Raw genomic sequence first — 24,671 nt, forward strand, 5'->3', positions numbered from 1 at the left:
CTCTATCTCTGACAATGCCTACAGTACTAGTTCATGTTCACCAGTCAGACATGCTTTAAACATTTTTTAAATAAATAACTAAACGTGTTTTTCAAGGAGACACGAAACTAAAACTAACATTTTTTTTTACTTTCTAGTCTGTGTTAGATTCCTTATTGCACATTAATTATGAATATAACATGTTTTAACCTGAATTGTACACACGTGGAATACAGACACGTGAAGTGACAAAAAGACTTAAAAGTTCTAGTGATGTTACACAAGATATCAGTACTTGTGACACTTGTGCAGTCAAATAAAGGAACAAAACTTACTGTATCATGCTTCTTTACTGAAGGTGCATGAGCTGGAGTCTGAAGTCGAGTCTGAACAGAGACGTAGTGCTGAAGCTGTTAAAGGAGTGCGAAAATATGAGAGGAGAGTGAAGGAACTCACCTACCAGGTACTTACCATCTGTACAGCAGTAACAACAGATGAGTTAATCTACATGCTGGATAGTGAGTTAACCTCTTTCACCTCTACAGACTGAAGAAGATAAGAAGAATGTGACCCGACTGCAGGATCTGGTGGACAAGCTGCAGATGAAAGTCAAGTCCTACAAGCGTCAAGCTGAGGAGGCTGTGAGTGATGGTTTTGTGTTTGAACATTGTGAGATCTTGAGGAATCATCTTAAAAGTTCATGAATCAAACAAGAAGATACAAATAACTAACAACATACATCTCAAATTTATAGGAGGAGAAGGCCAACAATTACCTGTCCAGGTACAGAAAGGTGCAGCATGAGAGGGAGGAGGCTCAAGAACGTGCTGATATTGCAGAGTCCCAGGTCAACAAGCTGAGAGTCAAGAGCCGTGAGATTGGAAAGGTGAGCGCCACCTGCTGGTACTGAAACCAAACTGTTACCTGAAATAAATGCAGAATAAACACATACATGCATGCATATATTTTGGTTATAAAGACCAAACATTGAAAATACAAGATTGAAAATGAATTTCCATTAATTATTTATTAAATTATTAATTTTTTGTTTGTTTGTTTTTTAGGGAAAAGACTCCGCAGAGTAAAACCTGAAGCCTAAATCCCAACAGAAAATAATCATAAAATATAAACTAGTTGTAACTAATAAAAAGATGTTGTGTTCTTACGATTGTGTTATTGAAGTTCTTAAAACAGTTGTAAAGTCAAAACAAACAAAACAAACAAAAACACCAGGTTGACGTGAAAAATATGAATGTCTTTATCTCACCAATTCTCTTATAAACATTTCCCAGAAGTAAAAGACACAATGATACAAAGTTAGACTTTCTTGATAAAGCTGTGCCATCTGTACAAAATGAAGTGATATGGAAGACTGCAGAAAGAGAAAAAATCCCTTTCACATTGATAACAAACATCTGCAGAACTACCCAATAAAATTTATAATTGAAACATTCCTAATCATAATAAATCCATGGCAACGCAGAGATTTTTACATAAACACAAAAATTAAATACTCTCCTTTGCATTAAATAATACTGATAGCTCAAATACAAACATTAAGAGATTATTTAAAGATATGATTTAAGTAGTCATGAAAAATAAGCTTGTCATGCTCTCTTTACACAAAGTCATTTCAGCGTATTTAACATATTTCAAAGTATTGCGTAAGCCATTACGATACAAAACACATCAAGCCAAAGACAATCGGTCCAAACTCGACCTGGTCTGATCTGAGTGATCTGAGAGTACAGTCATTTCGGAAGGGCGACCAATTGGGAATACAATCAACATAACTTTCAAAATTGAAAATATCTCTCTAAACGGACCTTTAAAATACTTACGATCACTAAAAAGCAACAAAACATTTGAATTTAAAAACCAAAATGTTTCCAAAGTCTAAACCTGATCAATTTTACAAGCAATAGCCTATACTCATATACTGCATCTCTCAAGTCGAAAGAGATAAATAAATATCAATCTTTCAATAACTTTTCTGAACTCAATAAGACAAAATAAAACATTTTGGTTGGTCAAATTGAAGCAGTTTTCTGTCAGTAAAGCAGTAAATATCCTGATATAAGCAGATTTAATAGCAGGTATTATTTCCCAGCATGCAGCGGGACAGCAAAGCATCAGCTTGTATTCCATTCCATTTAAACACGCTGAAGTAAAAACTTAATACTCAGAGTAAAATCAACATATTTACAAAAACAAAGAGAAAGTCTATATCAATAAAACTCTAAAACACTACATCACATGCTCGGGTAAATCTTATCAAGAACATGACCAGTTCAGACATCCCACATCAAAACCAAGAAGTATTATTTGAATAAAAGAAATTAAGCTTATTTTAACACTGTTATGTATTTTTACTGTTAAAATATAAAAATGACTGCAACATAAAAAAGTTTGAATTTAATGCATTAAAGATGCAAAAATCTACAGTACAGTAATTATAAAAAATTTCACATTTTGAGACAATGTGGTTGACTGTCATTAAAACAAATCTTAAATCTTTATGCAAAGTACAATTTCTTGTTTTATTTAAAGGAGACATTTCAAAGGTATAAATCTTTGGTATCCCCAGGGTAGGTATGTTAAGTTTAAGCTCAATATACCCCACAGATAATTTACTACAACGTGTTAAAATTGTACACCTTTGTAGGTGTGAGCAAATTTTTTTGCGTTTTGGATGTGTCCATTTAAATGCAGTTGAGCTGATGCAAACACTGATCGCCATAAAGGTGGTTTGTTGAAATTGAAACTCAATTGTGTTGTTAATTATTTTCTCTCTCTCTCTCTCTCTGCACTAAATAATTAATAGACACACTGGGGACCAATGATAGCACTTAAACATGGAAAAAGTCAAATTTTCACTATGTGTCACCTTTAAAACAAACACTGATCGCCATAATGGTGGTTTGTTGAAATTAAAGCTAAATTGTGTTGTTAATTATTTTCTCTCTCTCTGCACTAAATGGCAGTGCCGTGGTTGGGTAGTGCAGAATAAGGGGCGTTATTATAATAATAAGATCCCCTTCTAACATCTCACAAGTTCAGTCAAATTTCAATGAGCAATTTTTTTCACATGCTTGCAGAGAATGATTTACCGAAACTAAGTTACTGGTTAGTTTTTTCATTGCTTTTTCTAACTTAATAGACACCGGGGACCCAACTATAGCACTTAAACATAGAAAGTCAAATTTTCATGATGTGTCCCCTTTAAAACAAACACTGATCGCCATAATGGTGATTTGTTGAAATTAAAACTAAATTGTCCTTTAAATTTTTCCTATCGCTGCATTAAATGATGGTGCTGTGGTTGGAAAGTGCAAATTAAGGGCCTGTATTACTCTTATAGGATCCCTTTTGACATCAGGGAGCCAAATTTTTAATGAGCTATTTTTTCACATGCTTGCAGGGAATGATTTACCAAAGCTAAGTTACCGGTTAGTTCTTTTATTACTTTTTCTAGGTAAGTAGACACACTGGGTACCCAACTATAGCACTTTAACATGGAAAAAGTCACATTTTCATGATGTGTCCCCTTTAAAACAAACACTGATCGCCATAATGGTGGTTTGTTGAAATTAAAACTAAATTGTCCTTTCATTTTTTTTCCTATCTTTGCATTAAATGACAGTGCTGTGGTTGGAAAGTGCAAATTTAGGGACGATTTTATAATTATAAGCTACCCTTCTGACATCGGGGAGCCAAATTTTTATGAGCTATTTTTTCACATGCTTGCAGGGAATGATTTACCAAAGCTAAGTTACTGGTTAGTTCTTTTATTAGTTTTTCTAGGTTGATAGAAGCACCAACAAGGACCAATTGTGGCACTTGAACATATAAAAAGTAAAATGTTCATGAATTGTCCCCTTTAAAACAAACACTGATCGCCATAATGGTGGTTTGTTGAAATTAAAACTAAATTGTCCTTTAAATTTTTTCCTATCTCTGCATTAAATGATGGTGCTATGGTTGGATAGTGCAAATTAAGGGGCAGTATTATTATTATAAGATCCCCTTCTGACACCAGGGAGCCAAATTTTTTAAGAGCTATTTTTTCCAAAACTAAGTTAGCTGTTAGTTCTTTTATTACTTTTTCTAGGTTAATAGACACACTGGGGACCCAACTATAGCACTTAAACATGGAAAAAGTCAATCTTTCATGATGTGTCACCTTTAAAACAAACACTGATCGCCATAATGGTGGTTTGTTGAAATTAAAACTAAATTGTCCTATCAATTTTTTTCCTATCTTTGCATTAAATGACTGTGCTGTGGTTGGAAAGTGCAAATTTAGGGGCGATATTATAATTATAAGATCCCCTTCTGACATCGGGGAGCCACATTTTTTATGAGCTATTTTTTCACATGCTTGCAGGGAATGATTTACCAAAGCTAAGTTACTGGTTAGTTCTTTCATTACTTTTTCTAGCTTAATGGACACACTGGGGACCCAACTATAGCACTTAAACATGGAAAAAGTAAAATTTTCATGATGTGTCCCCTTTAAAACAAACACTGATCGCCATAATGGTGGTTTGTTGAAATTAAAACTAAATTGTCATGTCAATTTTTTTCCTATCTTTGCATTAAATTATGGTGCTGTGGTTGGATAGTGCAAAATAAGGGGCGGCATTATTATGTTGGCTTGAGAAAGCCAACATACTGTTGTTGCACTTAAACTTATTATTATTATTATTATTATTATTCTTTTTCTTCTGAGACTAAAATTTCTAACTCTAACTCGTCCTAGAGCTTTCAAGCTACAGCCATCAAACTTTGGACAGACTTTCGGTCTGATCTGACTCGAGTTGCTATATCTTTTCTAACTGATGGGACCTTCCGAATTCCTAAACGGGGCGCTGAAACACCCCAAAATTTCCATTGACTTAACATTGAGACAAACTTTGACGGGTCAAAGCTGCGAGTGAGAAACTTGTAGAAACTTGTGGCTTACCACATTTAAGGAGGCTGACAGGCTGTGTAAGAACATACCTCACAATGGGGTGTAAGCTGTACCCCTGGGGTGTAAGAGGCCCCCAAATTTTCCCATTGACTTATAATGGGGCAGGAAACATGCCCATAAAAGGGAATAAAAGCGTCCCAGATGGAATATCTTCACTTTAGAGTGTCTTAGAGACATGGGGGTGGGCTCATTTTACTCAAGCATCCAATCAGTCTCTTAGGATCACCCCAGAGCTATTAAGCCACGCCCCTAGCAACAATTTTGGATACCCTAGCAACATCTCCCATAGACTACCATTATAAAAAGCCCAGATGGATATCTTTGCACCAGAGTGTCATAGAGACATAGGGGTGGGCTCATTTTACTCAGGCATCCAATCAGTCTCTTAGGATTCTTATTGAGGTATTAAGCCACGCCCCTAGCAACAGAATATGAAGACCCTAGCAACTTAATAAACAAAGCCTTATATCTCTGGATCTGAACATCGTAGAGACACAGGGGTTGGACCGTTTTACTTGTGGCTTGAAGTGTAATCATTATGGGATGCCAATTTTCTCCCTAGCAACCAAACTTAGTACCCTAGCAACGGAATAAACAAAGCCTTATATCTCCGCTTCAGAACATCATAGGCTGTGTTTACATTTTGCATTAACATGCGATCTCAGTGATCCGTTCACGCAGATCCGATCATCCGTATATCAGGACACGGCGCGTTTACATTTGTTACATAAATGTGGCTTCTGTATCTGGATGTGTGATCGGATCCCGTTCGGGGAGACGCGCGCTGGGTGGATAGCTGTCAATCAAAATGGGTACAGCTGTCTTTAGCCACATGATTTAGGGTTTTCGCGCTAACCGCAATCCCGTATTGTACAGTGCTACTGAGAAGCCAACAATAGATAATAACTAGCAACCCCAACAACCGTGATGTTCACATTTTAAGCGTTATATTTTTTAGCTTTAAAAGCCTTATAGCGTCCGCACCGCGGATGAATGTTCTGTTTAACTTTACCTGAACTTGACTTTCACTCGCATGCTTTAAATCAACAACAAAATCCGTGTGAAACATGACCGACTCCACTGTTTTATTCTGCCTTAATAACGGGCTTTTGGCTCTGCCTGAACTTATATGTATATTTCTATTTTAACCATAAACTGTTGTTAGTTATGTTTCCTGGTAATAATATGATTAAATTAAAAGAGCTAACAATTTACTGTTCATAGTGCGTAAGAAGTAATGTAATTTACAAACACATATAAGTAACCTTGCATAAAACCAACACTGACTAAATGTATTTGGTTAATGTTATTAGTGTTTGTACGTGTTTTAAAGTAACTTAAAATGTGTTAAATGAGACAGAAACAGCCGATTGACCAGAAAGAAGCGCAACATTCACATTGATTTGTCGCCATGGAAACTCAAACATTATAACGACGATCCTGAATTCTGCCATTAAATATTAAATCTCACTATGAATAGTTGTAACATATAACATACCTGAATAACTTAAATACAGTTAGCAGTGTTAAAATGCTTTGTATATCGATTTATTAAGATACTTTTAAGCGTAGCTAGCATTGCTCCACAAATATGAATTTATGCGTCTCTCACCTGCGCTCCATGACCTAACGTCCTTTATTTTTTGACAGCTGTCAGTGAGAGGAGATGATAGGGGGCGGGGTTTTGTGTGACGTTGACCTGTGAATCCAGATACGATGGCTGGATTGCGGTTACATTACACTGAGATCCGATCACAATGCGTCCTCGACTACCTCTGCATCAGGACACACAGATCGGATAACATTCCGATCACAGACGCGTTTACACTTGTCTTTTCAATGTGTATGTGGACAACATCCGGATACAGGTCGCATGTTAATGCCAAGTGTAAACGCAGCCATAGAGACACAGGGGTTGGACCGTTTTACTTGTGGCTTGAAGTGTGATCATTATGGGATGCCAATTTTCTCCCTAGCAACCAAACTTAGTACCCTAGCAACGGAATAAACAAAGCCTCATATCTCTGCATCAGAAAATTGTAGAGACACTGGGGTTGGACCGTTTTACTTGTGGCTTGAAGTGTGATCATTATGGGATGCCAATTTTCTCCCTAGCAACCAAACTTAGTACCCTAGTAACGGAATAAACAAAGCCTTATATCTCCGCATCAGAACATTGTAGAGACACGGGGGTTGGACCGTTTTACTTGTGGCTTGAAGGGTGATCATTATGGGATGCCAATTTTCTCCCTAGCAACCAAACTTAGTACCCTAGCAACGCAATACATGTTAGCTTTATGCTAGCTTCCTGCTAATCATGCTAGCTTCATGCTAGCTTTATGCTAATCATGCTAGCTTCATGCTAATCATGCTAACTTCATGCTAATCATGCTAACTTCATGCTAGCTTCATGCTAATCATGCTAACATCATGCTAGCTTCATGCTAATCATGCTAGCATCATGCTAGCTTCATGCTAATCATGCTAGCATCATGCTAGCTTCATGCTAATCATGCTAGCATCATGCTAGCTTCATGCTAATCATGCTAGCATCATGCTAGCTTCATGCTAATCATGCTAGCATCATGCTAGCTTCATGCTAGCATCATGCTAGCTTCATGCTAATCATGCTAGCATCATGCTAGCTTCATGCTTATCATGCTAGCATCAAGCTAGCTTCATGCTAATCATGCTAACATCAAGCTAGCTTCATGCTAATCATGCTAGCATCATGCTAGCTTCATGCTAATCATGCTAGCTTCATGCTAATCATGCTAGCATCATGCTAGCTTCATGCTAATCATGCTAGCTTCATGCTAATCATGCTAGCTTCATGCTAATCATGCTAGCATCAAGCTAGCTTCATGCTAATCATGCTTACATCATGCTAGCTTCATGGTAAATCATGCTACCTTCATACTTAAACATACTAACAGCCAGATAGCCTACTAAACTAAACTTATGTCAAACCGTTTTAAACGTTCAGGCTACGCTTTCTCAAGCCAACATAAAGTTTGTCTTCAAACTTTACTATCTAGTTATTATTATTATTATAAGATCCCCTTCTGACATCAGGGAGACAAATTTTTATGAGCTATTTTTTCCAAAACTAAGTTAGCGGTTAGTTCTTTTATTACTTTTTCTAGGTTAATAGATACACTGGGGACCCAACTATAGCACTTTAACATGTAAAAAGTCAAATTTTTATGATGTGTCCCCTTTAAAACAAACACTGATCACCTTAATGGTGGTTTGTTGAAATTAAAACTAAATGGTCCTTTCAATTTTTTCCTATCTCTGCATTAAATGACGGTGCTGTGGCTGAATAGTGCAAATTAAGGGGCGGTATTATTATAATAACATCGGGGAGCCACATTTTTAATGAGCTATTTTTTCACATGTTTGCAGGGAATGATTTACCAAAACGAAGTTACTGGTTAGTTCTTTTATTAGTTTTTCTAGGTTGTTAGAAGCACCAATGGGGACCAATTATATCACTTAAACATGGAAAGTCAAATTTTCATGATGTGTCTCCTTAAAGCAAACACTGATCGCCCTAATGGTTTGTTGAAATTAAAACTAAATTGTCCTGTCAATTTTTTTCTCTCTCTTTCTCTCTCTGCATTAAATGGCAGTGCCGTGGTTGGATAGTGCAAATTAAGGGGCGGTATTATTATAATAAGATCCCCTTCTGACATCACTAGAGGAGCCAAATTTCAATGACCTATTTTTTCACATGCTTGCAGAGAATAGTTTACCAAAACCAAGTTACTGGGTTGATCTTTATCACATTTTCTAGGTTGACAGAAGCACTGGGACCCAATTTTACCACTTTTGACATGGAAAAGTCAGATTTTCATGATATGTCTCCTTTAATTTTGGAAAAAACATGACCTGGGCATGTTCTTGGCAGGTTTTCTTATATTCACCTTTAAACTTTAAGCAAAAGATATCTAAGATAACATTCAGGAACGTGTCTTTATGAAGCGTTCTCTCAAGGTCTGTTAAATACACATCAGTGTAATGGGCGTTTCACACGGTACGAGTTCTTTTTCAATAGGAGACGTGCGGAAAGCGGAAAAACAGGGGTGGTTACAGAGGTGAAAAGGAGTTGGTCCACATGCCTTGCCTGTGCACCCCCAAAAAACTGTCCCATTTAAGGGCACTGCTCTTCACTGCAGGCACCGTTGAAGATACAAGAATTTGCACAAGAATAGCTGTAGCCGCGTGGCGATTCCGCCACTTGCCACGTACCATGTGAAACAGCCTTTAAAGTTGGTCCATTTAGATAAGTGCTCAAGGCATCAGTGGATAACAAACCAGGCAGCGAATGAAAACATTCAACAAGCTTTAAATAAATCAAACTGAATCAAACTCTCCTCCTAACATTAAACGTTATTCCTCTTCTCCTAGCAAGGAAGCTTCAAAAAATATCTGAGGAAAAGCCACTAGTCCCCAGTATAAATATCCACATATGTCTGGATTTGCTGGATTTGGCACTAAATCCAAGTGAAGCGAGACACAAACACAGACTCTGAGACTGTGATGATGACAAAGTCAAATCTCAGTTGCGGTTTCGTAGTTCAAAATAAATCAGGTCCTGTCCTGTTTCTGGATTTAGCAAGCAAAATTTTTTTGATGGCAACAGGTTTTTATCTTCGTTATTTTCTGAATTACAAAGATGAAACAAGTTAAGACAGTTGTTTTGGATCTGCACATGTAATATCATGGTTGTTTTCCTATGATGATCAGCTTTGCTGTAATGGCACACAGCTGGATACACCATACGAGGAAAACCAGGAGAACATCAGCAAAGAACAGGCAGATGAGGGACATGAAGACAAAGGCAGTGAAGAAGAAGACCTGGATTAAGAGCGCAGAACGAGATAAAGCAACAACAACTGAATCGAGAGCAGAACTCTGATTGGACAGTGTAAAGAGTGGGCGTTGCCACACTCTGATGGGTTCTCCTACAGAAAAACAGAGACAGAAACATGAGTACAATTGAAAACACTTGTTGCTAATCTTACTGAGAATGATTCAACAGCACACATTATTCTCAAGGTAAAATATAGTGATGGCTTTCATTTTTCAAGCAACTCTATATGTCCAGAGGTGATGCTTTACCTCAGCGTTGTAGTCGAAACATTTATCTGGTCCTTTCCTGTAGCGTGCAGAGTTCAACACATCACACGGGTTCTCCTCTTGAGCTGAGCATTTAGAAACATTAAGGAAAATCAATCAATCAAAAACAGATGACAGGGCAGAAACAGCTCTTGTGTTCACAGCTGCAGCTCTGAGAGAAGGGCATTATGGGATGGAAGGATACACTTTGTTCGTACAGGAAGCAGTTTCTCGATCTCACAGGAGCTACAAGGCAGCGTCTCAGCTACTACGAACAGCAGGTTTGTGTTTTCTATACGCTTGGCATGAAACAACCTGATGGGAAGAAAAGTGAACAGTTGAGTAAGTGTGTCTTTCTTCAATACAGAAAAAATTACATAGACACACACAATCAGAATCACACAGACAGACAGACAGACACAGACAGACAGACAGACAGGCAGAAATTCAAAGACAGAAAGAAATACACACAGACAGACAGAAAGACACAGAGAGTCAGACAGACAGAGAGACACAGGCAGACAGACGGACAGACCTGGAGCAGTTTCCACAGTCCTGCAGTACATTGAATGAGTTTGTGGTGTTGGTGAAATAAAACTGACTGTGAACGGTCACACAACTGCTGCTGCCTTTAGTTTCGAAGCTCTCTGCAAACACATCTGATAACACACACAGGTTTGAGTTTACATGGTGTTTGTACAGTCAAATACTATAATACATAATTTACAGTGATGAAACAAAAGTAATAAACTTCATTTATAGTATTTGATCCTATAATCATGTTTTGTACTGTACATAATCGTCATGACAATAATACTGCATCATTTTCTCTATACTTAATTATTTTTTGATAAAGGATAAGCTCTATATGACATTGAAGTCTCTCTGATGTGTGTGGCCAGTAACACAAACCTGTGCTGTACCAGCTGCTGTATATAAGTCCATACAGAAACTGCTGTAAAAGGGACCTGAAGGAGAACAGCTAGCATTAGCCACACATGTGTAACAGTTATTCACTAACATCTGCTGCTCAAGAGTCTGAAGAGTAAATCACAGATGTGTGTGTTAATGATGATTCTCACCATGCAGCTGCCGACGTCCACCAGGCCAAACTCAAAACATCAGCAATGGATGGCTAACAAGACAAATATGCTTTAAACTCAGTACAAACCTGCAGTTTATGTATATTTCAACTACATATGTGAACTCACAACATAGAAGTGTCTGTGGGCCGCTCCTGTGTGACTGCTGGCTGTGGGTTCGCATGCCGACTGATACTGGAAGGTTTGGTGTCGGGCATAGATGGAGTTGTTGTAGAGGGCGTACATCAGATAGGGGTCGACCTCACCGAAAAACAACCCCACCTGAGAAAGACAGAGAGACCCCATCACTAGTCACATGTCTCACTCGTTCTCATCACATATACTGCCACAAGCGAACACATTTTCTGACTAATGACATTACGGCACGTTCACACCAGATACAAATGAAGCGTTAAGCGCGAGGGATTTACACGTTAAGTCAATGCAAAGACGCAATAGACATGGTGATCCTAATGACATGCCGCAAATTGAGCGTTAACCAATCCAGAGCTTGCTCTATTAATTTTCACACGCGAATGACGCTAATTAACACAAAATCTGCTGCTCAAGAGTCTAACTACGCACGAATAGCACAATTTACTTGATTCATTTGTGTCTGGTGTGAACACACATCTACAGTCATTCTAAAAAATAAACGACTCTGATTCGTTGGTTGGCAAGTGCTACCTTCTTCCAGTGATCCCTCTGATTGGACATCACCAGAAAACCTCCATCGTCGATAAGATAACAGAGCAAATCCTGCAACACACACAGAAAACATCATAAACGCCACATACGAAAACACGTAAAAGTCCAACAGCATGTAAAGATCATGTGTGGGAGTTCATACATCACTGTTCACTTCACAATCCATCTCACAGGATCTGGATGGGCCGCACTGACAAACACAAACAGAAAGTTAAACATCTCATCGCTTGGATGGTTACCCATAATTCCTATCATTCAGAGTCATACCTTATGTGAAGCCTGTCTACTGTCTGACACGTTACTAGCCAGAATCTTGAACTTGTCCACCCAGGCCTCTAAATCCAGCTTAACACCAACCACTGAAGACACATGAAGATCAGAGGTCAGGCCACAGGAAATGACATCAAAGCAATATGTTTGAGAGGCACACACCTGCAGGTTTCATGGTTTTTCCTCCAATCACGACCTCCACAGCAGTGGTAACAAGAATCCCTACAGTACCGTTCTCTGACATTATCGTATCATCCATCGCTGGACACAAGCATTGCAAGCCATGAGATACACAAAAGACAACATGAAATCAAAACTAAAGAGAAAGAAGAGGGCTCACATGTTCGTGTTGGGGCTCTGAACATGTAACCTTTGTTGTCCAGACTGCGACGGTAAAAGTTTGAGTTCAGTGGTTCAGGATCTTCGTCCCATGTCTCCGCCGCCCTGAAACACACACACACACACACACACACACACACACACACACACACACACACACACACACACACACACACACACACACACACACACACACACACACACACACACACACACACACACACACACACACACACACACACACACACACACACACACACACACACAGATGATAAACGCTCCACTTTATTATTGTACAACACACTCGGGAAGCAGTGTTGTCACTCACATATTAGGGTAAACGCGAGTAACGCCTCCATTGGTGCATGCAAACAGGGCCAGAAATCCATACCTGCAGAGATCAGACACAACCGATCAACTCAATATAAAATAAATCAGATACTCTGTCCTGATGGGTCTGATCTTACGTGTTGAGATCTTTGTTTTGCCAGACACGTGTGGCCAGCTGCCAGAGGATCCCAGAATCAAGAATCAGATTATGGATCATACCTTGATCACCTGTGTGAGATTATCACAGCTTTGCATAACATTATATTGAATTAAACTTCGATTAATCAGGTGATAATTTTTTCGATTAATCGACTAATCGGATGAAAACATATATATTACTCAATTAGATTTTTCACTTATTATAGATAAATAAATTAATGTACACTGATATGACTCATAATTGAAATTAGAGTAATATTTTCATATTAAATGTACTTTATATTAATAATATATCAAGATTTGGATATGGTGTTGTTGTGTTACTCACAGTCTTCAGATTCAGGTGTGATCTCCACCATAAGAGACAAGAAATCAGCCAGAAACTGTGTGTTGTTCTCTGCCATCTGCAGACGTTTACAGTATTCTCTACAGAGACACACAAAAAACACATCTTTACACAGATACACACACTAATACACACAAAAAAACAACAGTCATGTGTGTACTTGTACCTCGGTGCCAGAAACACATGACCCGCAGACTCGAAAGAATTCGGCAGCAGCGACTGTAAATCTGTCAACAAAAACATTTCATTTAAATCATCTTATTATTATTAAATGTCTGTGTATTGTGTGTGTGTGTTAAATACTTACACTGAAGTTGTAGCATGACATCACTGAGATCTGCTTGTATGTAATATTCACTGTAGGGGGGCAGTACCAAACCCAGACTGTAGGGGGCGGCACAACAGAGGGCAAAATTAAGTGTTTATGTCAAACTTTACCATCTGAGGCATTAGATGACATCATACCTATAATCTGTGTCATTGATAGGGGTCCACGTGTACATCCGTACAACATCATCAATGTAACGCTGTAAGACAAGCAGAGACACACAGTGCATCAGAAAATACACTAGCTTGCAAATGTGGTGCTCATAATATGACTAAAAATGGTACATCTGTTGAACAATGAGAATCTGTCTCCATCAAACACAACATCACAACTTTCTTTAGTATATAGAGAGCTCTCAAATTACATTACACTGAATGTAGTTTGCAAAAGGTGAATATGTGATTTTGTATGCATCTGTTCCTAGTTTTGGGGCTGATATTACCAACAACCATTTGCAATGTTTGTGCTAGATTATATTTTAATATGACAAAATATTTCAAAAATTTCGGGCCTAAACATAAACTCATTAATCTCATTAAACTCCTAATGATGCACGCATTGATACAGAACCTTCCGTATCGATTCTGACGCACGTTTGATTATTAAGCAAAAATTTATTCAAAATGACCCATATTGTGATGTGCATCATATTCTGACCTTGTATTTGTTGGCGATACACAGCCCTAATATATAAATAAATACTGTATATGTAGAGCAGACGTTTTTTATAGAAAGTCATGTCCCCGATGTCATACATGTCCTAGTTATATCTGACACATTTAAAGCACGCAGACACGCACAGATGTGTGTAGACGCAGACACACATAAAGATTCTTGCGGACACACATGTAGACACACACTTGCCTCATTCATTGATTTAATAAGGGTTCTGATGGTCATCTCTCCTGATCGTCCATCAATCATCTGCCGGCGAATCTGAAAGAAACGCAGCATTGAGATATTAAGAGCGTCATGGCCGAGCTCCTGCTGGATTAAGATAAATTATACACTTCACGTTAAGATGAATTCTCTCATCTTCTCTTCAAGCTTCGAATGATAAATAAAGTCTGCGTGCTGGTGCTGCTTACAACGAAACAATGACTCATTTTTTTATGAGCAACAAACAGAAGAACATGAGAGGAGTTTATATGAAGATTCATGCATGTACCTCTTGTTTACTGTTATCCTCTACTTCAGCATCCAGAAAGTCGAGTGTTACCGGCTCGGGTAAATCCTCCTCCTGTAATGAGAACATGTATCAGAAACCTGATGATCACAATCCTTCATCACAAACTACATGAATAGTTTATTTTAATATGCTTTGCATTGGACAACCAAGCTTAAATTCTTACAGTTCATGAGCTATGAATGCAAAAATGATGCAATATTTTGCAACTACTCTAATTAAATGCACAAATATGCATGTGATAATACTATCAGTTGTGTAGAGACACACATGAACACACAACACAAGCATTAGAGATGTGATGTCAGAAAATCACAGTTCACCCGCGGCTGCAGGTTCGGATGGAGAAGCACGTATCCGTTCGGGTCAATGGCGAAGATGTATCCATTAGCTCCCAACTAGAGACACACAGAGCTTTAATCCATTAGATTTACAAACTCAAATATATATAAAAAGTTTATTTATACATTATAGCACTTTTTTACAATCTTACAGCTCTACTACATATAATACAATATTATGACAGCAAATAAAACATACACATAAGTGTCTGAAAGCAGCTTATATGGTTAGAGGCCATGTGCAGTAACATCAGACACAACTGATTGAATATCCTGCACTACAAGCAGATGTTACCCTGTATTGAGGTGTCAGTCGCTTCAACTCATCCAGATGAACATCGACGCCCATCACACCTAAGATCAGCTGATTCTACACAAATAAACAAGACATCAATGAACCGAAGAGTCTGAATGAGGATGATCACTGATGGATCACTGCTTACCTGAGACTTTCCATCCATTGTGAGATTAAAGACGGGCATCGTCCCGGTCACCACGAGTCCCAGACCCTGTCGGCACAAAACGCTCATCTGACTTTATTTTCCTTAGATATTTTTTTGTATCTGCTTATACCAGGACAAGCTTTATGTATTGGCAGTATGTATTGTGTGTTTTTTGGCCTGTGAGGTAACACATATGTTTACAGATCTGGGGCAGGCCAAAGCGGCACTCACCAGCGCGTCCTGGTAGACGTTGGTCCACTGCACCTGTTTGGCACTCTGGCCTGCCAAAACCATGGGGCGACCCAGAACGTCAAGATATTCCTATTATACACACACATTTAGCACAAACATACGGAGTTAAATTTTATGTAATAACACCATTTTGTATTTGTCTGTATTTGCTTTGAAATAGGCCAGCGCGAGATTGAAGGGAAAATGTGATAACATAATGAATAATGCGGTATTCAATATGCGTTACAGTAATTCTTTTTCTGAAATCTATTTAAATTGTATTCAAAAATGTATTAGAAAAAATAAATAACCAACAAATGTTCCATATTTCAGAGAAAATAAAGCATCACAACAACAACTGAAAGTGAACAACCATGTTTTACTGTTGCATAAAACAAATTTCATCATTTATTTATTATTTATTTATTTCTCTTATTTACTGTAAACATTTGCGGTATGCACTTTTATGATATTTCGGTATATTGCACAGCTTTACTTTGAAATGACACAGTTATTCATTAATTTTAATTAAAACGTAAACTTTTTACACACTGTTTTTTAACTAAATGATGAAAAATATTACGTTTTCTTCTTATATACGCTAATATAAAAATACGCAGATCTAAACAGAGTTATGGTGCATTCATACCAGATGCAAATGAAGCATTAAGGGCGAGTGTTTTACATGTTAAGTCAATGCAAAGACGCGATGTGACGCGGCACGAATTGAGCGATTCGGGCATTTGATGCGTGATTTTGAGTTAAAACATATGAACTCTGCATTAACAAAGGCAGAAATACGAAACAACAATGGAGGACAAAATTATCGTCGCTGTGAACACCCAGAGCTGTATGACACATCTTCGTACTTTTATAGAAAAACTAATAAAAGGATCTTGTTGAGAAGAAAGTGAGTGAGGAGGTCGAACAATCTAGTAAATTGTAAAAAATGATCTTTACTCAATTTGATATATATATATATATATATATATATATATATATACACAGATTGAGACTACAAGCTAGCTAAAGCCAGCAAATTGGGTGTATTCGTGTCTTAATTTCATGCGCGAATGATGCAAATTTCATATTCAAGTGTCCAACTACATGCAAATAGCGTGATTTATTCACTTCATTCACATCTGGTGTGAACGCACAGTATGATTTATGAATCAATTTAATGAAATTTTTGAACTGAATCATAAAAACTAATCAAACTCTTCTGATGCTAAACTAGTGACTATAAATTGACACAATAATATATCATCACTGAAAAAACCTGATACATCACAGTCTGTGTGCACACATTTTTATTCTTGTTCAGCTAATACACACAGGCACACACAAGCTTATATGTGTGTTGTGTAACTCACCTGGGTATTAATCCGTATAGCACAGATGGAGCGGATCTCAAAATAGTATCCTGCCAAGACGGAGCGAGAGAGTCAGTGAGACATAACATGTAATTACTGTATTATTTAAACTTTTGTCACTGTTATTATCATCATCATCATCACAGTATGGGCAGATGGGAAAAAATCCCCTCCAGCATCTCATACGATCCCAGGAATCATGTACTGTAAATGAGCAAGTGTCGCTCTCACCCTTATTAGCACAGGCGATCCACTGGAGCGGAGTGACATCATAATTGTGCTGTCCCACTGAGAACGTGAAAACACGGACCTGCGGAGAACACATGACACCCCACCATTACCCCTGACAATGAGACAGGAAATGAGGCGCTTCAGTGGAGAAAGGGATAATTATGAAGAACACAGACTTCCAAGAGAACACAGAGGAACATCACAGATGCTGATCATCACCAAAAGTTAACCACACATCATCATAATATATAGCAGATATGTACATATAGTCCACGTAAATAAACATATGACATGAACATAAATTAACATCTAGTCCATGCAAATGTACATCTACATTTGCATGGACTAGATGTACATTTGCATGGACTAGATGTACATTTGCATGGACTATATGTTAATTTGCATGGACTATATGTTAATTTGCATGGACTATGTGTTAATTTGCATGGACTATGTGTTAATTTGCATGGACTATGTGTTAATTTGCATGGACTAGATGTACATTTGCATGGACTATGTGTTAATTTGCATGGACTATGTGTTAATTTGCATGGACTAGATGTACATTTGCATGGACTATGTGTTAATTTGCATGGACTATGTGTTAATTTGCATGGACTAGATGTACATTTGCATGGACTAGATGTACATTTGCATGGACTAGATGTACATTTGCATGGACTATGTGTTAATTTGCATGGACTATGTATTAATTTGCATGGACTATATGTTAATTTGCATGGACTATATGTCCATATAGTCCATGCAAATGTATAAAGTCCATGCAAATGTACATATAGTGTATGGAAATGTACATATAGTTCATTCAAATGTACATAATATAGTATAGTTCGTGCAAATGTACATACAGTCCATGCAAAAAGCAATTGCTGCTGATTTTTAAGAAGAACAACTAGAAACATTCATATTCACAATGAAAATCTATGAATTCTTCCAGCCGTGGAAAGCCTCAACATTCCTTAACATATCTGAGTTTTCCATGACAGTGGGAATGCTGTATTTGGGTATTTATTGTCATAATTATATCAATGTAATGAAAGACAGTTTATATACAACAGGTGCTGATGTGTTTCTGACCGTTTTATTGGGCCAGTTGTACTGCTCAAAGATGTCCTGAGCTCGGTCCTCTCCACCATCAGTGAATAACATGATGATTTTATTACAGTTGGCTCGGGGAACATTTGTCTGCTGTAAAGGGAAGAAGAGGCAGAAGATTTAACATCATGTCCTGAACAAGCGTGATTCAATAAAGCAAGCCAGCAATAAGCACTAAATCACATCCATATTCATTACTAACGTGTATCTCTATCCGAAATTATTTTCCTGTGAGTTGAAGCTCAGCATAGCATACCAGGGGTGTTTCGGTATGAACAGAATTAGATTTACTTGAATCTTCTACTGTGTGACATCAAACATGAAATTGAATTGTTGGATAAGTAAACTGTTTGTTCAGACTCACGTTTAGTAGCTGATTGAAAGCGAAGTGAAATCCAGATTTATAGTCAGTGGTTCCTTTAGCCTGCATCTGCTGCACAGCTTCTTTAAAGATCTTCTTGTTACGCACGTTTGCTTGAACCAGGTGCTTGAAACAGGGAACCACTGCCTCCGCCTTCTCATTAAACTACAACAGAAACCAAGAGATTAGCAGATTCAGATAAAATAAATAAATACACCTGATGGGAGAGACTCAATGGCTATGTTTACATGCACAAAACTGTGTCAATCCGACTAAATTTAATCCGATGGCAGGTTACGACAATACAGTTTAGATGTACAATAAATAATTGCGATCGGAGTAAAATGTTGGTTTACATGTACTTTATATATAATCCCAAGCAAACGTCTGCGCTAGCGCACAGCCAGGGTTGCCAGATTTGCATAACAAAAGCAGCCTAATGGACATTCAAAACTAGTGATGATAATCATGTGATGCGTAAATAAGAGGTAAACATATAAATATATTAACTTAAGCACAATTCTTCTATGCATGTGCACAAGGTATTTTTGCATATGATTGAGAAAATCCTGCGATTCACGTGTTTACATGCGTATTTTCTCCTGATGATCAGATCACATATTACACCACTCCTTTCAACACGATTGAGCCATCAATACGATTATAAACAGATTATATAGTTGCATGTAAATGTACCCATGATATTTATAAAACAGACGACATAAAGCCATTGTAAAATACTGACCTCACATCTTATAATAATGCACCCAAACTTGCTGTTGCTTGGCACAGTTAGGTTTACAAACAATAAAATTTGTTATTTTTATAAATCACAAGACATAATAATGTGTACGAGGTGATGTACCCTGGCGACATTGACGTAATCGTCATCAGACAGCGTGTCCAACATTTCAGTGACGGACGCTTTGATGAGTTTCAGTGTGAGTCCACTAACACTGCCACTCCTGTACAATAAAAACACACACACTTAATACACAATAATGATACTGAACACATACACAAAACACTTCACAACACAAACACTCACACGTCCACCAGTATCACCATATCTTTAGGTGATGAAGCTCCTTGAATATACCTGAAGAAAACATACAACAGTTACTGTAAATCTATATAGTACATAATATTGTCAATAACTATACAATATAACAGGATATATAAATATATAAACATTTAAAAAAGTAATATTTCTCTATTAAAATACTATGATACCTCAATTTTATCTGAATTATCTGCATTGAATCGTTTGATAAATGAGTTTTAAATAGTGTGCATTTATATCTCAGACTTCCACTTATTACATAATTTTGACGATTTTTTATGACATAATGTAATCCTCTACAGCAAATATAAATAATTACCCGACATTAAAGTATTAACCTCTTCAACCCTGAGGACCCTGTCCCGGGTCCAGAATTTCGTATTTTGACTTAATATAAAATATTCTTTTAATCTTTGATGCTCCGTCATGGACCCCAGTAACACATATGAGATACTGTTTGAAAGCTTAGAGTCTCTACTTTCTGCAGATATGCATCACTTTGACACATCTTTTACTGTAAGAAAGTTATTTACACTTAATTTACACTATCACCCCCCCCAATATTTTATTATATCATTTAATATTTACATATTTCATATTTTTCAAAAATGACAAACATGGGCAAGTCTTATATCAAATGAAAGCTCTCATTCTAAGGAATAAGGCTACAGTGTTATTTTTGCTCTATTATTAACACATATCCAACAATCGCTGAATGAATAATAAGGTAAAAAATGGTCTTTTGTAAACATATGTGAAACTTGAGTGTGGACTGCCTCAGATAGCACATATAGCCACAAATGATACACCATCTTTTATTTTAGGTCCTACTCTAAACAATGAGTCCATTCACAGCATTTTCTTTGGTTGTGTGCATATATAATCCCTTGCTATTTATTATATGTGCAAAACAAAAAATTAATATTTATATGAAAAATGTATTTTCACACCCTTTAGTAAAATGAGAATAACTTTTGAATGCGACATGCTAAAGAGTTCATTCTTTTTTTGGGTGTTTACTGTCTGCTGCTGCTAACAACCAGAACTGTCTGCAGTCTGCTAGAGCATCCAGAACCAGAGTTATACACTATCAAAGACAGTATTTACAACATAAAAAAGAAAATTTGGTGTTTCATCATATGAAAGACAACATAAATAACAAAATTTGTCACAAACAGCAGCTTTTTATGTAACTTCAAAGGGTTTTCTTTAAAATGATATAAAGAAATTGCATTTATTCCACTGTATGTGGTTATGGGGACACTTCAAATGTTCTTAGGCAGAAATTGTATACAAAAAGGGTATTATTCCTCCCTTCAGTTGGAGTAAAATAACTTTTGCATAGATTATGATAGAGAAAAAATTCCTTTTTCCTCTGTAAGCTGACAATTGTTGGAATCAAACAAAACAGTCTTCAGGGACCTGAGATACCCAGGGCCAGAGTTATATACTTTCAAATAAAAACTTTAGAAAAAAACATCAAAAAGCGCCTATTTATTTTTGTGTTTATTAGAGGCCTGACATCACATACAACCATGTTGAGCACTTTTTAACAGTGTTTTATGTAATTTCAAAGGGTTACCTGTAAAATGATACCAAACTTTTGTATGTAAACCTCTGCATGTGGGTATGGGATGCTTTTGAAATTGGGTAGGCCAAATCCAGGCGAAAATCCCCAAAATAGCTTCAGGGTGTAAGAAGTTAAATACGCAGATTCAACAAGTCATTCCTGAGGTAACGTTAACTTACAATATGTAATAGTGATGAACAGCATCAGTACAAACTGTCAAACAGTCAGTAATAAAAACACAAATTTACCTCACAAAAACATCACTTACTTAATTTCGATACTTAAACGATACATAAAGATAAAGCTAACCAGCAGTTTAACTTACGTTATGGGTGATTCGTTGAGTTCATTCACTGAATAAATCGATTCAATAACTCCTAATTGAACCATTGGCGAGTGCTTTAAAAAGACTCATTAAATGACCGGTTCATAAGAGTCATTTGTTCGCGAGTCTCATTGCCCGCGATGTTTGTTTGTTTTGGCGTGCAGCTAGCAAATATCTCATATAAACACGCGTTTCCTTGCCATCATTGTAATATTCGCGATATTTTAATCGTATTACATTTTATTCATAGGGCAACGCGGAACAAAAAACAATGTAATCTTGAACAGCATATCTGTCGTTTCCTCAGGTAAATCGCACACTGTACCTCACACACACAGGGTTTGAATCACTGGTCAATTTGCCCCTTAGCCCCGCCCCACAACGAAAATCGACCAATCACAGTCTATGAACTATTATTAAAACTGTTAAATATGTATATTTTACACTGATTACGTGACATGGTTGCAATAAATCAAAATAAAACACAATAGTTGACACTGAAGGCTTAAATGAATATTTGCACATTTGGCAGAAGCTTTTATACTAGGCAATATTCAGTTCACTACAAAGTATTCATCAGCATGTGTCTTCCCTGGGATTGAACCCATGACTTTTATGCGGCTAACATATTGCTCTACCAATTAAGATACAGGAACACATTCAGCCCTGTGAGATTTTGCTGACTTTTCTGTATAGCTTGCCAATAACCAGGGATTGAGTCCAATTATAAGTGAATGGAGTAAATGTGGGGAGAAATAACATTTTGGACCATCTTAAAAAAGAGAGAGAGAGAAAGGTAGAGATTACCAGGGTCTTCGTCGTACATCGTACAGGTCAATCTTATCTGGAGCTCTCCAAGGAGCCGCTAATAGAGAAAACATTAGATAAGCGCACATGTAAGCAGGGTTGGGGATTACTTGTAACACAATTACGTAATCAGGATACAAAAATAGTAACTATCTTTTGGTACAGTTACATAAAAAACAGAGTAATCAGATTACAGTTCTCATGCGTAATCAGAGTTTAGTGTTAAGTTACTGTCTTGCGAGTATTTTGTGAACCTGAACGCCTCTTTTATCATAAAACCTTTCGACACATACAGTATGCAGCAGGCACGTATTTTGACAAGATGCATGATGCACATGGTTCACATATTTTGACATGAAAAGCCACACACACACGACACACCGAATACATATTTTGAATTCGCGCCCCTCAGAAAAGTTCACAATATCACAGCTAGATGCCGCTAAAATCTACAAACCATAAAGCAAAGAAATAAATTTTTCTGGCCATTAATATGTTTTAAATATATACATTTTGTATAAAGTAAAGCGTAATTAAATATATTTTTGAATTTGACCTTTACCTGGGTAATATCTTGTAACCCCAGTGGCGCTCCCAAACGCTTGCCAGAGCAGTGATGGATCATCTCTGCTGTTCTCCATAAAGACTCTCTCTAATGCTTGAGTCCAGCTGAGTTCATTCAGTATCACAGGAGCTGACAGATGGACAGACAGATACTTTATGTGCTCTGACATTTTGTGCTATTTATTGATCTTACGCCATTATTCAGGTTCCTCACCGCCTTTGTAGATGTCTGTCGGGATCTGTACCGCGGTATGGGAGTAATTCACATGGTTTTTGAAGTTTGGGTCGTACACAAACTCCAGTTTTAATGACATCTGAGAATCAATGTCCTCACCATCCTGCCGAGAGTCGACATTACACATGATATCACAGGTAAAGCACATACTATAAAGAACATTATGTTTCTATGTGACGTATAGGAAATATTATGCAGTGAAAAATAAATCATAGCATATTGTGAAGTTTTTTGACTTGGCATCCACACAGAAATGTTGAATGTATTCATGAATCCTCTATCTGCTGATTTTAACTTGACACAGTGTCAGGATATAAATAGTCACACACACTTAAACCAGGAGTCTTGACAGTCATGCACTGTGTTTCACTGAGCTCCACTGAGATGTTTATGAACAGTCTTACGTAAAAGCAAAAACTTATGAGAAAGAAAATGTCAAAACATATTGCCATAATGTAGCTACTACTGTCAAAATTAACCCAAAAAAGGTTAATAATCATGAAGGCCAAAATGCATGTTCCCTTAATTCATAAAACTCATACTTTTCAGTGCTTTATCTTATTTGGTTAATAATTGTTGGATCATAAGTAAGGTAACATATCATTAAATGTACATAACGTTTTTTTCTGCGTTATCATTTTTGTTTTGATTTTTAAGCACAAGAAGCTGTAAAGTGTGGTCGACTGATGTCGCTTTCAAATACCAACACACCCTATAGTATAATCCCACCCCCAAAACTGTGATTGACAGGTTTATGTGCAGGGATTTAAAACGCAAATGCAAAGGGGATTGTGATCTCATTAGGGTTTTGCCAGGCTATGTACGCGACACCATAGTAAGTGAAATAGCAATTGGGAAATTGCTATTGAAATATATGGAATAACCAGAATGAACCAAATTAAATTGCAATAGGGCTTTTTACTTTGTACATGTGAACAGAAATGCAAATGGTTTATGTCACAGTTTTTACACAAACCAGTAGGAAACGCAATGCAAATACAATTTGCAATTTCATTTTAATATTGGCCACAAAATGTTAAATGCATATGCGCTTAATTACAGAAAAAGTGAGTCCAGAATTATTGGTCTGAATACAAACACATTTAAGGTTTCCGATGATATTTTGAGGAATGTTTGAAACCATGAGCCCCATTCACTTCCATAGTATTCTTTTTTCCTACTATG

The 24,671-nt window shown here is 37.1% G+C and overlaps 1 protein-coding gene across 3 annotated transcripts in view; it reads right to left on the reverse strand.

Annotated features, from left to right (window-relative positions):
- Positions 1-1,213: 1,213 nt before the first annotated feature.
- The window catches only part of cacna2d2b (calcium channel, voltage-dependent, alpha 2/delta subunit 2b), a 29,628-nt gene continuing 6,170 nt past the window's right edge, over positions 1,214-24,671 (reverse strand). For 2 of the 3 annotated variants that reach the window (XM_065243206.2, XM_065243207.1), the window contains exons 6-38: positions 23,466-23,589; positions 23,250-23,381; positions 22,688-22,745; positions 19,971-20,021; positions 19,788-19,887; positions 18,926-19,087; positions 18,544-18,654; positions 17,446-17,524; positions 17,215-17,264; positions 15,842-15,931; positions 15,611-15,676; positions 15,463-15,537; positions 15,150-15,224; positions 14,809-14,880; positions 14,505-14,576; positions 13,778-13,839; positions 13,620-13,696; positions 13,479-13,539; positions 13,295-13,392; positions 12,945-13,035; positions 12,806-12,868; positions 12,479-12,582; positions 12,301-12,399; positions 12,136-12,227; positions 12,011-12,058; positions 11,848-11,919; positions 11,290-11,442; positions 11,161-11,213; positions 10,991-11,046; positions 10,614-10,737; positions 10,284-10,393; positions 10,082-10,164; positions 1,214-9,924 (exon numbers count right to left, since the gene is read on the reverse strand). In XM_065243206.2, the coding sequence (XP_065099278.1) occupies positions 9,823-9,924; positions 10,082-10,164; positions 10,284-10,393; positions 10,614-10,737; positions 10,991-11,046; positions 11,161-11,213; positions 11,290-11,442; positions 11,848-11,919; positions 12,011-12,058; positions 12,136-12,227; positions 12,301-12,399; positions 12,479-12,582; positions 12,806-12,868; positions 12,945-13,035; positions 13,295-13,392; positions 13,479-13,539; positions 13,620-13,696; positions 13,778-13,839; positions 14,505-14,576; positions 14,809-14,880; positions 15,150-15,224; positions 15,463-15,537; positions 15,611-15,676; positions 15,842-15,931; positions 17,215-17,264; positions 17,446-17,524; positions 18,544-18,654; positions 18,926-19,087; positions 19,788-19,887; positions 19,971-20,021; positions 22,688-22,745; positions 23,250-23,381; positions 23,466-23,589 (2,865 nt within the window). In that variant the 3' untranslated portion in view covers positions 1,214-9,822. The remainder of the gene's footprint in view (positions 9,925-10,081; positions 10,165-10,283; positions 10,394-10,613; positions 10,738-10,990; positions 11,047-11,160; positions 11,214-11,289; positions 11,443-11,847; positions 11,920-12,010; positions 12,059-12,135; positions 12,228-12,300; positions 12,400-12,478; positions 12,583-12,805; positions 12,869-12,944; positions 13,036-13,294; positions 13,393-13,478; positions 13,540-13,619; positions 13,697-13,777; positions 13,840-14,504; positions 14,577-14,808; positions 14,881-15,149; positions 15,225-15,462; positions 15,538-15,610; positions 15,677-15,841; positions 15,932-17,214; positions 17,265-17,445; positions 17,525-18,543; positions 18,655-18,925; positions 19,088-19,787; positions 19,888-19,970; positions 20,022-22,687; positions 22,746-23,249; positions 23,382-23,465; positions 23,590-24,671) is intronic. The other variant, XM_073813431.1, reaches the window with a different exon arrangement.

This window comes from Paramisgurnus dabryanus, chromosome 24 (assembly GCF_030506205.2).
Source record: "Paramisgurnus dabryanus chromosome 24, PD_genome_1.1, whole genome shotgun sequence".
Taxonomy (NCBI): Eukaryota; Metazoa; Chordata; class Actinopteri; order Cypriniformes; family Cobitidae; genus Paramisgurnus; species Paramisgurnus dabryanus.